Source organism: Hyperoodon ampullatus, assembly GCF_949752795.1.
Source record: "Hyperoodon ampullatus genome assembly, chromosome: 3".
NCBI classification, from domain to species: Eukaryota; Metazoa; Chordata; class Mammalia; order Artiodactyla; family Ziphiidae; genus Hyperoodon; species Hyperoodon ampullatus.
The window spans coordinates 96,502,443-96,521,192 of record NC_136916.1 but is presented as its reverse complement, the minus strand read 5'-3'; the positions used below and the strand labels follow the sequence as shown (position 1 = coordinate 96,521,192).

The 18,750-nt window shown below is 38.0% G+C and overlaps 1 protein-coding gene across 1 annotated transcript in view; it reads left to right on the top strand.

The window, feature by feature from the left end:
- Nucleotides 1-18,750, top strand: part of BUB1B (BUB1 mitotic checkpoint serine/threonine kinase B) — a 56,751-nt gene that overhangs the window by 32,143 nt on the left and 5,858 nt on the right. Inside the window, exons 12-20 of the mRNA XM_079699864.1 lie at nt 422-471; nt 1,600-1,660; nt 1,795-1,900; nt 5,460-5,734; nt 13,400-13,533; nt 13,830-13,970; nt 14,328-14,428; nt 16,713-16,862; nt 18,492-18,634. Of these exons, the coding sequence (XP_079555990.1) occupies nt 422-471; nt 1,600-1,660; nt 1,795-1,900; nt 5,460-5,734; nt 13,400-13,533; nt 13,830-13,970; nt 14,328-14,428; nt 16,713-16,862; nt 18,492-18,634 (1,161 nt within the window). The remainder of the gene's footprint in view (nt 1-421; nt 472-1,599; nt 1,661-1,794; nt 1,901-5,459; nt 5,735-13,399; nt 13,534-13,829; nt 13,971-14,327; nt 14,429-16,712; nt 16,863-18,491; nt 18,635-18,750) is intronic.

Genomic DNA, 18,750 nt, shown 5'->3' with positions numbered 1-18,750 from the left:
TGCTGGCTTTTTTCCATTAAAAAATATACATGTTTCTTATAAAAACAATCAAATAATTTTTTAAATGATAATACCACCCATTTCTACTACCAAGAGATGACTAGTATTAACATACGTATATTTCTTCTTATTTGTTGTTTTGGTTTTGTTTTATAAAAATGAAAGCTTACCATTTTGTAATCTGCTTATACTGTTAATGTAACTTAATGTAACTTAACATCTGTTATCAAATATAATTCTATGACAATTTTAATGACTGAAGGTTCTATGTTAAAGAATTTGGTTTAATGGTACTAGAATATTTTCTTTATCTTAGAGTGAAGAAGATTATATTTAATAAAAAGACCTCTTGGACTTTTAAGAATTAAATAATTCTTTCTGTGGGTACTAAGCACATGTTTTAAAACAAATTTCTTCACAGGGAAACTTCACTTGCAGAAAACATTTGGCAAGAACAGCCTCATTCTAAAAGTGAGTTTTATTTGACAATCTCATGAAGAACTTACTGATATAAATGCATTATGTAATAAGTGTAAATACTTCTCTTGATTGTGGTAAAAGGATTTGAAAGAAAGCAGAGAGAGGGACAAAGGTACTGTTATCTTTGAATCATGGAATTCAGTTATAAGCATATGATTCAAGATATGTTAGACATTTGAAAGAATATTTTTATAAAATAACTCATTGCTTTAAAATATTTGGTTTAAATGTAATTTAAATTTATACTAACTACAAAATAATCTTCCACTTTAGTTAATGTACTCTAGCTAAGCATATCAGTAGTACCCAGCAGCCAAGAGTGGAAAGTGGTTTTTTGGAAGAATGAGGGGAGAAAGTTTAAAACTAAAGCTATTTTATATTCAAATTTGTTGTCTTTTCAGAAACATGTTAAAAGTGGTAGAAACATGAATATCCATCTATAAGTAGTTTTAAAAATTCAGTAGAATCTGATTAAACCTCTAATTCTAACCATTAATTTATAGGAAATGCAAAGCATAGAAGAACATGTGAAACAGAATATAACTGGCAAAAAATCCAGCATTATGGGGCAAACAACCCAGTTTCTAAAATAAAAAATTAATAGCAAAAACAAAAACCCTATAAAATAAAAGCAATTTAAGAGGCATTTCAACTAGTCACAGCATATGAATCTACTTTGCATTCCTAATTCAAACTTTCTAAAAAGTTTTGGTAAAATGTGAAACCTCTGACTGGATATTTGAATACAGAAATTGTTAATTCTGTAGGTATGATCATGTTTTGAGATTATGCTTTTTAAAAAGAGGCTATCTCTTTAAGAAATATGTGCTAAAATATTTACATATGCAATGATACGGTGTTTTGTATTTGCTTCAAAATAATCCAGAATTGGGTTAGGTTTGGGGGAGTAGTAGTGGGAAATAAAGATGAAACAAGATCATCCATGTTTAGGTAATTGTTATTAAATGATGTCTACTTTTATATATTTGAAATTATTTATTATAAAAGATAAACAATTGTCTTTCTGCTTTCAAACAGCAAAAATGTTAATTGACCTAGTTGTCTTGAAGAGTAGGGCATTTACTCTTAAGAGTGTAAATTTAGTCTCTCTTTCTATAGGTTCCAGTGTACCTTTCTCCATTTTTGATGAATTTCTTCTTTCAGAAAAAAAGACTATCAGGTTTGAGGGGGGTTTTGGTTTTGTTTTGTTTTGACAATTAAAAGTTTTCTATTATTATAAATGAGGATGAAATAGGAGGTTACTGTTATCTATGTTAAGAGAAAAATTGCTAAATGAAATATGTCTTTTTCCAGTCCTTCTGCAGATCCCCCACGGGTTTTAGCCCAACGAAGACCCCTTGCAATTCTCAAAACTTCAGAAAGCATCACCTCAAATGAGGATGTGTCTCCAGATGTTTGCGTAAGGAGCAAATATCCCTAAGTTTATATAAATGGACTAGTGGATAGTTTCATTCAATTCTCACAAAAGTTTAGGGTTAAAATGAAAATTACTGGCTTGAAATAAGCACATGAAAAGACGCTCAAAACCACCTGTTATCAGAGAATGAAAATCAAAACCGCAGTGAAATATTGCACACATGCTCTAGGATGGCTATAATCAAAAAGACAAAATAACAAGTGTTGGTGAGGATGGGAAGTAGCTAGAACCCTCATACTTTGCTGGTGAGAATGTGAAATGATGCATCCTCTTTGGAAAACAGTTTGGCAGTTCTTCAAAATGTTGAACATAGAGTTACCGTATGATCCAGCAATTCCCTCCTAGGTATATATCCAAAAGAATTTAAAACATATCTTCACACAAAAAACTACATGAATGTTCATAGCAGCATTTTTCATAATAGCCAAAAACAAAACAACCCAGTGTTCGTCAACTGATGCATGGATAAACAAAATGTTGTGTATCCATACAATGGAATATTATTCAGCCGTAAGAAGGAATGAAGTACTGATATATCTTACAACATGAATGAACCTTGAAAACACTGCTAAAATGAAGCCACACACAAAAGAACACATATTGTATGATTCCATTTATGTGAAATGTCCAGAATAGGCAAATCCATAAAGACAGAAAGTAGATTAGGGATTTCCAGGGGATTAGGGAGAGAGTGGGTTGGAAAGTGACTACAAATGGATATGGTGTTTCTTTTTAAGGTGATGAAGATGTTCTGGAGTTAGATAGTGGTGATGGTTGCAAAGCCCTATGAATATGCTAAAAACCACTGAAATGCACACTTTTAAAGGGTGAAGTTTTTTGTTTTGTTTTGTTTTTGTTTGTTTGTTTGTTTTGCGGTATGCGGGCCTCTCACTGTTGCGGCCTCTCCCGTTGTGGAGCACAGGCTACGGACGCACAGGCCCAGCAGCCATGGCTCACGGGCCCAGCCGCTCCGCGGCACGTGGGATCTTCCCGGACCGGGGCACAAACCCATGTCCCCTGCATCGGCAGGCGGACTCTCAACCACTGTGCCACAGGGAAGCCCAAGGGGTGAAGTTTTTGATATGTTAATTATATCTCAATTTTTTTAAGTAGGGAAAAATCACTGCCTTGAAAGCCAAAGATCTTATAAAATGTTTATGAAACTTTGGCAATGAAAGAGTTATGTGAACCAAGCTTTTTTTTGTGTGTGTGTGGTAATGTTTTATTTTAACCACTGTGGACTACTGACATGATAATACTTAGGATAGAAAAAGATGCTGTGTAGACATTCAAGACAAAGTAAATAAACTTTATCAGTGACATTTCATTGAAGTCTTAAACCAGAATCTGGAAACTTGTCTTGAGATTGAAGGGAACTGAGTATGTTTAATCTGAAGACTTTTAAGGGGAGACATGATCAGTAGCTACAGTGATTTAAAACAGTATATTCTCCACATCCTAGGGAATGACTCAAACATGTTTTTGTTTACTTATTTATTGAGGTATATTTTATATTCATAAACTGCACAAATATTAATTTTTATATATGTGAATATCCATGCAGTCTTCACCCATGTCAAGATACAGAAAATTTCCAGCAACCCAGAGGAACCTTGGGAGCCATTTATGACTATAGGTGCTCAGGCCCCATTCCAACTATACTGAATTGGAATTTCCAGGGATAAAACCCAAGCATGTATTTTTATTTGTTTTAAATAGTTTCCCAAGTAATTCTAATATAGGTAATCCACTGACTGCTATGAAAAGATAATGATGTGGAAGAGTAAGTTTTACATACTGTGTTCTGGAGAATACCACCAGAGAATAGATGGATAGGCTAGATTTGGAGGTAGTGGTTCTAGGTTCAGCTGTTCAAGGATGGACTAAGTTATTAAAGGGGTAAATCTCAATCTAGTTTTTTTGTCTTAAACCTTTTACTTGAATTTTGTTAATAGGTACCTACCAGGATTCTTTCCCCTACAAAAAAAAAAATTTAAGTGTCTAAACTAATAGGGCCATAAGTAGAATTTGCATAAAATGTATTCTTAGACTGCAGACATCTATTTTACTCTAATCTTACAATTTTTTAGTTTCACTTATTGTTTCTTCTAGATGTATCTCACCTCTACTAAATAATGTTGAGTCAGAAATTCAGAGTATATATCATATTGGTAATGATCTAGAAAATTAATATCTAGTATCTATAAGGGTTAAATGAAATAGGCATTTTTGTGTACTTCAGGTAAATATATAAAGTGGTACAGTCCCTCTGAGGGCAGTTAGGCGGTATGTATAAAGACTCTTAGTGTTCAATTACCTTTTTGACCTGATAGTTCTACTTTTATGAATTATTCCTAAGAAAGTTAACATATTCTTAAAGATTTAAATCTACAAGAATATTTAAAATAGTTTTATGACAGTGAAAAACAGGGGATAACATAAAACATTTGGTCAACTTCTGATAAACCCACAATGTTACCATTATGTTTCTAAAGAATTTTTAATATCACAGAAAATATACTAAAAAATATAATGAGAAGGAATAATATAGACTAGCATAGATGCTATAATTTCACTTGTTTTAAAACCTCTTTTTTATTTTTTTTATTTATTTTTATTTTATTTTATTTTATTTTTTTTGCGGTACGCGGGCCTCTCACTGTTGTGGCCTCTCCCGTTGCGGGGCACAGGCTCCGGACGTGCAGGCTCAGCGGCCATGGCTCACGGGCCCAGCTGCTCCACGGCATGTGGGATCTTCCCGGACCAGGGCACGAACCCGCGTCCCCTGCATCGGCAGGCGGACTCTCAACCACTGCGCCACCAGGGAAGCCCTATTTTTTATTTTTTTTAAACCTCTTTTTTAAATGCATAGAATATGCTTGTGCATGTATCCTACCAGATGCATATGGTCACAGCAGTTGCCTCTGGGGAGTAGTAACTGGAGTGGAGATGTCAGGGGGAATCAAGTGTGGAAAGGAGACTTTTTCACTATGTATCCTTTTAAACTAGTTGACTTTTTAAAACTATATACCTGTATTACTTTTAAAGACAAAGGCGTATTTTAAATGTTTTCCATTATTTTATACTTTTTCCCCATATTTTCTACCATGCTCATGAATTACCTTTAAGAAATAAAATAGAAATTAAACATTTGTCAAAGAAAAAGACTTAAAAGCAAGGAGGATAGCAGATTATTTGAACATATTTAGGCCAAAGCCAGAAGAAAAATAGCATTAGTCCTCTAGTTCCTAGGTGAAATTGGTTGGGAAAAAAACATTGTCCAGTATTTTTCCTTTGTATGGAGAATCCTCGCAGTGTATTTTTTGATGAAATATAATTTGCTGTTTTCATAATACAAAACCTTTTTCCTCAAATGTAATGATGTGCTTTTTAAATTTGTCTTTCTCTAGAGATTCTGATATGATACTTTTGCACCCTGTGTTAAAAATCACTTATCTAATATGTATCTCTTTCACTAAAAAAGATAGGCCATTCATATGCTCACTGAAATGTTTGAGCCAAGTTTTTTGTGGTTTTTCAGGATGAATTTACAGGAATTGAGCCCTTGAGTGAGGATGCTATTATCACAGGTTTCAGGAATGTAACTATTGGTCCTAACCCAGAAGACACTTGTGACTTCGCTAGAGCAGCTCGTTTTGCATCCACTCCTTTTCATGAGATAATATCCTTGAAGGATCTCCCTTCTGATCCTGAGAGACTGTTGCAGGAAGAGGACCTAGATGTGAAGACTTCTGAGGACCAGCAAACTGCTTCTGGCACTATCTACAATCCAACTCTCAGCATCAAGAAGCTGAGGTGACTGGTGATTATAGGTTGTACAAATCAGGTTGTTTGAGGGCTTCCTTATTCTGTGTGTGCTTGTCAGTTATAGCAATCAATTATGCAGCTTTTACTACCTGCTGGGTACTGTGCTAAGTGCTTTACCTGACAGCTGGGCTCCTCCAGATAAAGTGTTAATGGGATTTAGTAACTGATTTGATTCTAAGGGTTAAAAGTAAATTTTGCTGGTTATGGTATCTTTGAGAAAACTCAGCAAAGTGTACCTGATTGATAGAGACGAGGCATTTATTTTTCCTTTAATATTGAGCTTAAAATAATGGTAGAGTAGGTTGATGCTAATTTCAAATAGGCAATTAGAGACATGTTTTTGTTTTTTTTTAACATCTTTATTGGAGTATAATTGCTTTACAGTGTTGTGTTAGTTTCTGCTGTACAACAAAGTGACTCAACTACATGCACACGTATATCCCCATATCCCCTCCCTCCTGCATCTCCGTCCCACCCTCCCCATCCCACCGCTCCAGGTGGTCGCAGAACACTAAGCTGATCTCCCTGTGCCATGAAGCTACTTCCCACTAGCTATCTATTTTACATTTGGTAGCGTATACGTGTCAGTGCTAATCTCGCACTTCGTCCCAGCCCACCCTTCCCCCTCTCCATGTCCCCAAGTCCACTCTCCACATCTGTGACTTTGTTCCTGTCCTGCCCCTAAGTTCATCAGAACCTTTTTTTTTTTTTTAGATTCCATATATATATGTTAGTGTACAGTATCTATTTTTCTCTTTCTGACTTGCAGCACTCTGTATGACAGACTCTAGGTCCATCCACCTCACTACAAATAACTCAATTTCATTTCTTTTTATGGCTGAGTAATATTCCATTGTATATATGTGCCACATCTTCTTTATCCATTCATCTGTCAGTGGACACTTAGGTTGCTTCCATGTCCTGGCTATTGTAAATAGTGCTACATTGAACATTGTGGTACATGACTCTTTTTGAATTATGGTTTTCTCAGGGTATATGCCCAATAGTGAGATTGTTGGGTCATATGGTAGTTCTGTTTTTAGTTTTTTAAGGAACCTCCATACTGTTCTCCATAGTGGCTGTATCAATTTACATTCCCACCCACAGTGCAAGAGGGTTCCCATTTCTCCACACCCTCTCCAGCATTTACTGTTTGTAGATTTTTTGATGATAGCCATTCGGACCAGTGTGAGGTGATACCTCATTGTAGTTTTGGTTTGCATTTCTCTAATGACTAGTGATGTTGAGCATGTTTTCATGTGTTTGTGGGCATTCTGTATATCTTCTTTGGAGAAATGTCTATTTAGGTCTTCTGTGCATTTTTGAATTGGGTTTTTTGTTTTTTTGATATTAAGCTGCATGTGCTGCTTGTATGTTTTGTAGATTAATCCTTTGTCAGTTGCTTTGTTTGCAAATATTTTCTCCCATTCTGAGGGTTGTCTTTTCGTCTTGTTTATGGTTTCCTTTGCTGTGCAAAAGCTTTTAAGTTTCATTAGGTCCCATTTGTTTATTTTTGTTTTTATTTCCATTTCTCTAGGAGGTGGGTCAAAAAGGATCTTGCTGTGATGTATGTCATAGAGTGTTCTGCCTATGTTTTCCTCTATGAGTTTTATAGTGCCTGGCCTTACATTTAGGTCTTTAATCCATTTTGAGTTTATTTTTGTGTATGGTGTTAGGAAGTGTTCTAATTTCATTCTTTTACATGTAGCTGTCCAGTTTTCCCAGTACCACTTATTGAAGAGGCTGTCTTTTCTCCAATGTACATTCCTGCCTCCTTTATCAAAGATAAGGTGACCAGGGCTTCCCTGGTGGCGCAGTGGTTGAGAGTCCGCCTGCCGATGCAGGGGACATGGGTTCATGCCCCAGTCCGGGAAGATCCCAAATGCTGCGGAGCAGCTGGGCCCGTGAGCCTGCGCATCCAGAGCCTGTGCTCCGCAAGGGGAGAGGTCACAACAGTGAGAGGCCCACGTACCGCAAAAAAAAAAAAAAAAAAAAAAGATAAGATGACCTTATGTGCGTGGGTTTATCTCTGGGCTTTCTATCCTGTTCCATTGATCTATATTTCTGTTTTTGTGCCAGTACCATACTGTCTTGATTACTGTAGCTTTGTAGTATAGTCTGAAGTCAGCGAGCTTGATTCCTCCAGCTCCGTTTTTCTTTTGCAAGATTGTTTTGGCTATTTGGATTCCTGTTATTTCTTTTTCTTCTCTGATTGCTGTGGCTAAAATTCCAAAACTATGTTGAATAATAGTGGTGAGAGTGGGCACCCTTGTCTTGTTCCTGATCATAGTGGAAATGATTTCAGTTTTTCACCATTGAGGATGATATTGGCTGTAGGTTTGTCATATATGGCCTTTATTGTGTAGAGGTAGGTTCCCTCTATGCCTACTTTCTGGAGAGTTTTTATCATAAATGGGTGTTGAATTTTGTCAAAAGCTTTTTCTGCATCTGTTGAGATTATCATGTGGTTTTTCTCTTTCAATTTATTAATATGTTGTATCACATTGATTGATTTGCGTATATTGAAGAATCCTTGCATTCCTGGGATAAACCCCACTTGATCATGGTCTATGATCCTTCTAATGTGCTGTTGGATTCTGTTTGCTAGTATTCTGTTGAGGATTTTTGCATCTATGTTCATCAGAGATATTGGCCTGTAATTTTCTTTTATTGTGACATCTTTGTTTGGTTTTGGTATCAGGGTGCTGGTGGCCTCATAGAATGAGTTTGGGTGTGTTCCTCCCTCTGCTATATTTTGGAAGAGTTTGAGAAGGGTAGGTGTTAGCTCTTCTCTAAATGTTTGATAGAATTCGCCTGTGAAGCCATCTGGTCCTGGCCTTTTGTTTGTTGGAAGATTTAAAATCACAGTTTCAATTTCAGTGCTTGTGATTGGTCTGTTTATATTTCCTATTTCTTCCTGGTTCAGTCTCAGGAGGTTGTGCTTTTCTAAGAATTTGTCCATTTCTTCCAGGTTGTCCATTTTATTGGCATAGAGTTGCTTGTAGTAATATCTCATGATCCTTTGTATTTTTGCATTGTCAGTTGTTACTTCTTTTTCATTTCTAATTCTGTTGATTTGAGTCTTCTCCCTTTTTTTCTTGATGAGTCTGGCTAATGGTTTATCGATTTTATCTTCTCAAAGAACCAGCTTTTAGTTTTATTAATCTTTCCTATTGTTTCTTTCATTTCTTTTTCATTTATTTCAGATCTGGTCTTCATGATTTCTTTCTTTCTGCTAACTTTGGGGTTTTTTTGCTCTTCTTTCTCTAATTGCTTTAGGTGTAAGATTAGGTTGTTTAATTGAGATTTTTCTTGTTTCTTGAGGTAGGATTGTATTGCTATAAATTTCCCTCTTAGAAGTGCTTTTGCTGCATCCCATAGGTTTTGGGTTGTCATGTTTTCATTGTCATTTGCTTCTAGGTATTTTTTTATTTCCTCTTTGATTTCTTCAGTGATCTCTTGGTTATTTAGTAGTGTATTGTTTAGCCTCCATGTGTTTGTATTTTTTACAGTTTTTTTCCTGTAATTAATATCTAGTCTCATAGTGTTGTGGTCGGAAAAGATACTTGATACAATTTCAATTTTCTTAAATTTACCAAGGCTTGATTTGTGACCCAAGATATGGTGTATCCTGGAGAATGTTCCATGAGCACTTGAGCACTTCTGTTGTTTTTGGATGGCATGTCCTATAAATATCAATTAAATCCATCTTGTTTAATGTGTCATTTAAAGCTTGTGTTTCCTTATTTATTTTCATTTTGGATGATCTGTCCGTGGGTGAAAGTGGGGTGTTAATGTCCCCTACTATTATTGTGTTACTGTCGATTTCCCCTTTTATGGCTGTTAGCATTTGCCTTCTGTATTGAGGTGCTCCTATGTTGGGTGCATAAATATTTACAATTGTTATAGCTTCTTCTTGGATTGATCCCTTGATCATTATATAGTGTCCTTCTTTGTCTCTTGTAATAGTCTTTATTTTAAAGTCTATTTTGTCTGATATAAGAATTGCTACTCCAGCTTTCTTTTGATTTCCATTTGCATGGAATATCTTTTTCCATCCCCTCACTTTCAGTCTGTATGTGTCCCTAGGTCTGAAGTGGGTCTCTTGTAGGCAGCATATGTACGGGCCTTGTTTTTGTATTCATTCAGCCAGTCTGTGTCTTTTGGTTGGAGCATTTAACCCATTTACATTTAAGGTAATTATCGATATGTATGTTCCTTTGACCATTTTCTTAATTGTTGGGTTTGTTATTGTAGGTCTTTTCCTTCTGTTGTGTTTCTTGCCTAGAGAAGTTCCTTTAGCATTTTTTGTAAAGCTGGTTTGGTGGTGCTGAATTCTCTTAACTTTTGCTTGTCTGTAAATGTTTTAAATTCTCTGTCAAATCTGAATGAGGTCCTTGCTGGGTAGAGTAATCTTGATTGTAGGTTTTTCCCTTTTATCACTTTAAATATGTCCTTCCACTCGCTTCTGGCTTGCAGTGTTTCTGCTGAAAAACCAGCTATTAACCTATGGGGATTCCTTTATATGTTATTTGTTGCTTTTCCCTTGCTGCTTTCAGTATTTTTTCTTTTTATTTAATTTTTGATAGTTTTATTAATATATGTCTCAGCATCTTTCTCTTTGGGTTTATCCGGTATGGTACTCTCTGTGCTTCCTGGACTTGATTGACTATTTCCTTTCCCATGATAGGGAAGTTTTCAACTATAATCTCTTCAAATATTTTCTCAGACCCTTTCTTTTTCTCTTCTTTTTCTGGGACCCCTATAATTCGAATGTTGGTGTGTTTAATGTTGTCCCAGAGTCTCTGAGAGTGTCCTCAATTCTTTTCATTCTTTTTTCTTTATTCTGCTCCCTGGCAGTTATTTCTACCATTTTATCTTGCAGCTCACTTATCCATTCTTCTGTCTCAGTTATTCTGTTATTGATTCCTTCTAGAGTATTTTTAATTTCAGTAATTGTGTTGTTTATCACTGTTTGCTCTTTATTTCTTCTAGATCCTTGTTAAATGTTTCTTGTATTTTCTCCATTCTGTTTCCGAGGTTTTGGATCATCTTTACTATCATTACTGTGAATTCTTTTTCCGGTAGGTTGCATATTTTGTCTTCATTAATTTGGTCTTGTAGGTTTTTACCTTGCTCCTTCGTCTGTAACAAGTTATTTTGTCCTTTCTTTTTCTTTTTTTTTTTTTGATGAGTGGTGTTGTATTCCTGTCTTACTGGTCGTTTGGCCTGAGGCATCCAGCACTGGAGTTTGCAGGCAGTTGGATAGATCCAGGTGTTGGTGCCTCCAGGAGGCCTCACTCCCATTGATATTCCCTGGGGTCTAAGGTTCTCTGTTAGTCCAGTGGTTTGGACTCGGAGCTCCCATCACAGGAGCTCAGGCCCGACCTCCAGCCTGGGAACCAAGATCCCGCAAGCTTTGTGGCACGGTAAAAAAAAAAAAAAAGGAAGAAAGAAAGAAAAGAAGGAGCAGTACAATATCAAAGAATAAAAAAAAATAAAATTAGAAAGATAAAAAATATATTAGGAAAAATAAACTATAATTGAAGCAACTGCAACAAGGTAAAATAAAACCGCAGCAGAAAAAAGGAAAAAAGGGGTGGGGTGGGGTGGGGAAGAAGCCAAAAGGAGAGATCACTAACAAAGTATAAAGAATAAAATAAAATTAGAATAATAAAAGGTTTATTAGGAAAAATAAAAATATAAAAGAATCAACAACAGTGAATCAACAAGGTAAAACAGAACCCAATCTAAAAGAGGAGAAGAGAAAAGAAAAAAAGCCTTGACTATGGGGGAGGAGTTTAGGCGGGGGTGGGGTTTAGGGTAGGGCAGGACCTAGGGCATGGGGGTGACGTTTGAGCATGGGGTGGGGCCTAGGCGGGGCGACGTTCAGGCGTGGGGCGGGTCCTCTGCTTAGGACCTGCACAGAAGGGGGTAGGCAGCACGTGGAAAGAAGGACCTCTAGAGTGTGGCGTTCGGGAGTTTGGAGGTAGGGCCCTGAGTGAGGGTGTAGGGGCAGGGCTTGGGCTCTGCGGGGCAGGAGGGAGGTTCTGAGGGCAGAGGATTAGGCCCTGGAGTCCAACAGGCTTCCCAGTGCCTAAGTGGACAGGGAAGGCACTGGCCGTGTTACCTTCTGTTTCTTCATGCCCCTCCCCCACGGTCTCTGCCAGGGTGTCCCCCACCCGCCCCCCACTGGGCCACTGGATCCCTAACCATGGGTGGGTCCTGCTGGGTGTAGGAACTCCTCCTCCCCCAGACACCCCTCAGGGGTGCTGGTCCCTGAAGTCCGACCTTTACTTTTGCTCCCCCTTCCCTCCCTCCCACTCCCTCAGGACCCGCACGTGTGGAGAGGGCCTCAGTGGGCAGAGGATCAGGCCCAGGATCTCAGCAGGTTCCTGGGGGTCCAAGTGGGCAGTGGAAACCTGGCCATGCTCCCTTTTGATCCTCTGCCCTCCTAATGGTTCCCCAGTTCCCCCCTTTCAGGGTGGGATCCCTTACCCTCCCCCAGCTGCCCCTCAGGGGCACCAGTCCGGTCCCCATCCACTTCTCTTCCCCCTTCACTCTGCCCATGCCCCACATCCTACCCGGTGGCTGGGGGTTCCTCCCGTCCCCTTAGATGTCTGTGGTCCCCCACCAGTTCCTGGTAGGTGCCGTAGTTGTGAGGAGACACGAATTTCACGTCCTCCTGGTAGCCATCTTGACTCCACTGGAGACATGTTTTTTTAAGTATCTTTTGATAGAGAGATGGAAATGAATAAAGAAGAGAGGGGAATGGCATAGAGAGGGACTAAGGCTTGTGATCTCCCCATATTTAAAAGCCACCTGATTTAAACAAACTTATTCCAGTTTTAGGAATAGTCTTTTTTTTTTTTTTTTAAGGAGCAAGCTGCTTTTTAAATTTTTTTATTTTATTTATTTATTTTTGGCTGAATTGGGTCTTCATTGCTGTGTGCGGGCTTTCTCTAGTTGTGGCGAGTGGGGGTACTCTTCATTGCGATGCGTGGCTTCTCATTGCAGTGGCTTCTCTTGTTGCGGAGCACGGGCTCCAGGACGGGCTTCAGTAGTTGTGGCTCGCAGGCTCTAGAGTGCAGGCTCAGTAGTTGTGGCGCACGGACTTAGTTGCTCCGCGGCATGTGGGATCTTCCTGGACCAGGGCTCGATCCCGTGTCCCCTGCATTGGCAGGCAGATTCTTAACCACTGTGCCACCAGGGAAGCCCAGGAATGTTCTTTAATTTGCCATTTTGTGCTTTTAAAACTGTATTTTCAAACTTTTTTCACATTTTCTAGCATGTATTCACCTTGAATAATTTCCCTTTTTCTTTCTTGACCTTTGCTTATTGAAGAGTTAAAAAGTCCAAAGAATGGATAAAGAGGAAGGAAGTTAGTGTCTTAGTTTTTCTCAGTCAGTTTAGAATAGACGTAGAATAAGGCATTTCCTATAGATTAGGTTAATAAAACATAAATTTAATGCTTGGCATTGCTTTTCAACCAGAGTAGATAAAGTAACCTAGATTCTGATTATGAATCTTTTTTTTTTTCAGGAAAATAATGGACTTTAAAATTGAGACTATTGAATAGCAAATAAAAGTATAATAAAGATAAGTTGATATAAATTACCCCCTTGAGGATTGACTCATCTGTGGTTCTTTCAGCCCAATTATTGAAGACAGCCGTGAAGCCACACACTCCTCTGGGTTCTCTGGATCTTCTGCCTCAGTTACAAGCACCTCCTCCATCAAATGTCTTCAAATTCCTGAGAAACTGGAGCTCACTAGTGAGACTGCAGGTAGGTTCATATATACCATTTGTAAACAAATATCTATATCTATGTCCAGTGAACACTTATTTATCAGAGCAAACCGAGGTATAAGTATTTCTTCTCTAGAAAAGTTGCCATAAATTGTGAAATCTCTAGAATAAGTGAGTACTAACTGAATTCGGTACCATAAAGACCTGAGATAGATGAGTGTTGTTAGGTTAGCAGTATTGATCATGCGATCATGGTTTTTTTCCCCCCCTCCTCTGTTATAATACCCATTTTAAGCTTTGGGATAATTTTTTTTCAACATTTTTTCCCCCCAGACAGCCCTACTCAGTCACCCTGGTGTTCACAGTATCGCAGACAACTACTAAAATCCCTACCAGAGCTGAGTACCTCTACAGAGTTTATTGTAGAAGATAGACCAATGCCTAATTTGGAAATAGAGAAGGAAATTGAATTAGGTAAGTATCATTGAATGCATGTCCTTTTGTGTATGACAGTATACAAATAAGTGATTATTTGTACTTGAATTTGATGCTTAAGTACAATCAATATTTCTAGAATGTAAGAAACAACATTATAGAAGTTGACACATTGATAAGTTCATGTCCCAGTAACAATAGGAATTCTGTCTTCCCCTCTTTCAATTTTTTTATCCCCTCTTTCAGTTTTTAACAAATGATTTTGAAAAGTATTCTAGATGCTACTAACTGGCAAATATAAAGTGAGTGCCTTTAGCCCTTAAGCCAGGAAGTAAAAGCTAGGGGGGCTATACATATTCACAGTGATTTTGAAATGGAATCAAACCTTCTCAACAGATAATGAGGATTATTGCATTAAACAACAATACCTGATATGTGAAGACTACAAATTATTCTGGGTGACGCCAAGAAACTCTGCAGAGTTAACCATAATAAAGGTGGGACTGATTCTCTGTCATTTCAATTTCTTTGTAAATAATGTTGGTTGAAGTAGTAACTGTGACCCCATGGTACTATAAGATCCTTTTCATAGCCTATAAGCTTCCTTATAGGAAAGTCAGTGATACATAAAGAAATCACTCACCATTATATGCCAAGATGAGATATCAGAAATGAGAGGGTATTGTGTAAATCTCTCAATGTGTCCAAACATGTCAGGTGTTACATCAATTTTTATCTTTTTGAGGACATCTGAAATTTTCTGGCTCACTCCAGTCTGGACAAGTTACATTCTAGGCTTGACACGTGTACACACACACACACACTATATTACCTTGAAATTTCCATTCACCAATATCCCAGGGATTCACATGACCTCTTTTTTATATTGAATGCCTAGTTACATTGGATCCCATTTTCTTCTTCTTTCTTGGTTTAAGTCCTCATATTTTAGTAGCTTCCTGAGAAAGGATGCATAGGATGTAAATATTTTGAAACCTTGCATGTCAAAAAGTTTCTTATTCCACATCTTTATTTGATTGGTAGGTTGGCTGGATATTAGAATTCTAGGTTCAAAACTTTTTTTCTTTAGAATTTTGAAGATAAGCTCCATTAGCTTTTGGCTTCTAACCTTACTTTTAAAATCTTTTGCCATTCTCTGTGTGATTTTTTTTTTTCCCCTCTCTCTGGATCCTTGTAGGATCTTATGTTTGTCCCCAGCATTCTGAAATTTCACAATTACATGCTTTGGTAAAAGTGTATTTTCACCCATATGCTAGGCACTTGATGGCCATTTCAATCTGGAGACTCCTTCAGTTCTGAGAAATTATCTTCAAAGAAAAAAATTATTTCTTCCCCCCAGTCTTTTCTGTTCTCTTATTCTAGAATTCCTTTTATTAGGATTTGGGGTCTCCTGGACAGATTCTTTAAAAACCTTATCTTTTTTTCTCCTATTTTCTCTGTCTTTTTGCTTTACTTTCTGAATGTTTTGTCAACTTTATTTCCAGTCTTTTTACTGGGTTTTTCATTTCTTTTATCATGTATTTAAGAGTTCTTTCTTTGTAGCATTCTGTTCTTCATTTCAAAGATGAAATATTCCTTATCTCTGAGTATATTAATGATACTTTAATTTTTTTTTCTCCCTGCATCATCTGTTTCCTTTTGTCTGTTTGTTTGTTTTTTTTGTTTGTTTGTTTTTTGCGGTACGCGGGCCTCTCACTGTTGTGGCCTCTCCCGTTGCGGAGCACAGGCTCCGGACGCGCAGGCTCAGCGGCCATGGCTCATGGGCCCAGCCGCTCCGCGGCATGTGGGATCTTCCCGGACCGGGGCACGAACCCGTGTCCCCTGCATCAGCAGGCAGACTCTCAACCACTGCGCCAACAGGGAAGCCCTCCTTTTGTCTGTTTTGATCTCTGTCTTTCATATTAGAGGCTTTCTTCAAGTCTTTGGCTGTCTCTTCATATTTAAGTGTGGGTTGCTAGAAAGCCAGTTTGAAAGCTCTGTTATATGGTGGGACCTTGACAGCTGTAGGCTTCGCTGTACAGTGATCTCACTTGGTCATTTTGTTGGAAAATCCTCGATCTTTGGGTCTTTTGAGCTTAGCAGATTCCTCAGAGAAAACTTCTGGTTTTCTGCCTAGAACATGTAATCCTGGCTGCTAGCCTCCTGAAAGCTGCATGGGGAAGTTAGTCTGGAGAGTAGAGGGGCAGGAAGATGCATGTTAACATTTGACATATAATAAACTTTTTCCTCTTCTCCATATGGTATTCCCACCCTCAATGCGTGGTGTCCTCTAGTCCAGAGCCCTTCTGTTTTATATTCTCTAGAAATAAACTTCTGGTCTTCAAGAATGAGAGAGAGGCAGTTGCTAGGCTGGGCTACAGGAGCAGGAGGGGAATCTGGGGACTGATGTTCTCTTTACGGAGTTCAACCACTCCTGTTTTAGCTCCACCTTCACCCTTACTTCTATAGGTAATTAGTACCACCAGTTTTATATTATAGGGAGATGGTCTTGTAGTATAAATATGGTTGCTTTCAGCTTTCTCCATTGCTAGAATCAGCTTTCTTGGGTCTGTTAAGTGGATTGTTACCTCTTACTATTCTCTTTCCAGCTTTCAGAATTTCCTGCTGCTCCATCCTTTATTATAGATTTCTACCTTTTAAAATATCCCGTTACTGTTATTTCTGTTGGGATATAGGAAGGGCTGGAGGGAATGTTTTCATTCTGCCAATGATAACCATAGATTCTAATGACTCTTATTTTTAAAATATATTTTCTTACAGGTATCTTCTCAACCTGTCCCATGGGACTTTTATATCAACTTCAAATTAAAGGAACGTTTGAATGAGGAGTGTGATAATTTGTGTATCTGTTATCAATACCAAGATGGCTGTATTGTTTGGCACCAATATATAAACTGCTTCACCCTTCAGGTTTGCAATAATAGGAAAACATATCATTTAAAGTCCTCAAGTAGAGAGATTTGTGCTCCATTTAGCAAAGGAATTTAGTACAGAATTCTTGTTAATCTTCTAGAAATAGACCAATTAAATTATGAGTTAAAAGCATTGTTTTCTTTTTCCAAGTTATTTTGACCAAGAACCTCCTTTAACTTTTTATTATGTCAATTTTCAAACATATGAAAGTAGACAGAATTGTGTAATGACCTGGTCATCTAACTGTGACCATCAATCACCAGCTCATGTCCACTTTTGTTTTAAATTCCTGGTCTGATAATTCCAACATCGCTGCCATATCTGGTTTTGATGCTTGTTCAAATTGCATTTTTTGCTTTTTGGTATGCCTTGTAATTTTTTCTTGATAGCCAGGCATGATGTACTGGGTAAAAGGAACTACTGTAAATAGGCCTTCAGTAATATGATCATAAGGTGTGAGGGGAGGGAAGGTGTTGTACAGTGCTATGATTCATCGTCTTTTGCAGCGAGCCTATGCCTTTGGACTGTGAACTTCACAAGTTTCTCAGTTTCCTACCCCCATACCCCCCACCACCCGGCTTAGGTAGGACAAGATGGCTGGAGTGGGCTGGAATTGTTTATTTCCCTTCCCCAGGTCAGGTAGGCTCTGATAATGCCCCAGCAGGTTAGGCTCTGGTTAACTAGTTTCCCCTGAAGGCAGGCCTTGTTAAAAAGAACAGAGTGCTGTGGCCTATTTCAAATGGTTCTTTTTTCCCTTCCCGCTGCTGGAAGCACTAGGGGAATTTTTCTGTGATATTTACTGTGAGAACCTGGTCTGGCTCCTAGAGGTAAAGTTCACAAAAATGTGGGGCCCCCCTATGCTTACAGATCCTAAAAGGTTGTTGATTTTTCAGTTGGCTCAGCTTTTTACATGTTAGGACAGTGGTAACTTCCAAGCTCCTTATGTGAGGAATGGAAACCAGAGGTCTATTTTTGCCACTCTTGTCTTATCTATACTTTCCCCCTGGATCATTTTTGGAACCCAAACACATTATATCTTTTTTGGCCACACCACACGGCTTGCGGGATCTCAGTACCCCAACCAGGGATTGAACCCAGGCCCTTGGCAGTGAAAGCCCAGAATCCTAACCACTAGGCCACCAGGGAACTCCCCACAATATATCATTTTATTCTTTGGAATGTTCTTAAGAAAGTTTTACTGCCTTTTTTTAGTTTAGTGTTTCTGAGGTTTTTATTTGTCACCTCTCTTTTTAAATTGAAGTATAGTTGATAGACAATGTTATATTAGTTTCAGGTGTACAACATAGTGATGGTTTTGCTGCAATTTTGATGATAATACAAATTCTCCAAAATGGTTGGAATGATGGTATTTTAAAACTACCATTTATAGAGCACCTATTATGGGCCAGGCTCACCCTTGATGCTTTTCATCCATTATTTCATTAAATCCTTATAAACAATCTAACTGGAGAGCAGCATTATTAAAAATGGGACAAAAACCCAACCTACAAAGGAGCCGACATTCTAATAGAGAACAACAAGGAAGAGTACAGGGCAGCGGTAAGCAAGGTATTGAGTATAAGTCACCCCAAATTAAGAAATAGTTTTCTATCCTTCTATTTCCAGGATCTTCTTCAATACAGTGAATTTATTACCCATGAAATGACAGTGTTGATTATTTATAACCTCTTGACAATGATGGAGAAACTACACAAAGCAGAAATAGTCCATGGTGACTTGAGTCCAAGGAGTCTGATTCTTAGAAACAGGTTGGTCCTTTTCATTCTCTTATAATTCTATCAGCTTTGTCGTAAAACATGGATAGTTGCCATTCTCTTTTGCCTTTTGATAAATGCCATATTAATGAACACAGTACATTAAGAGA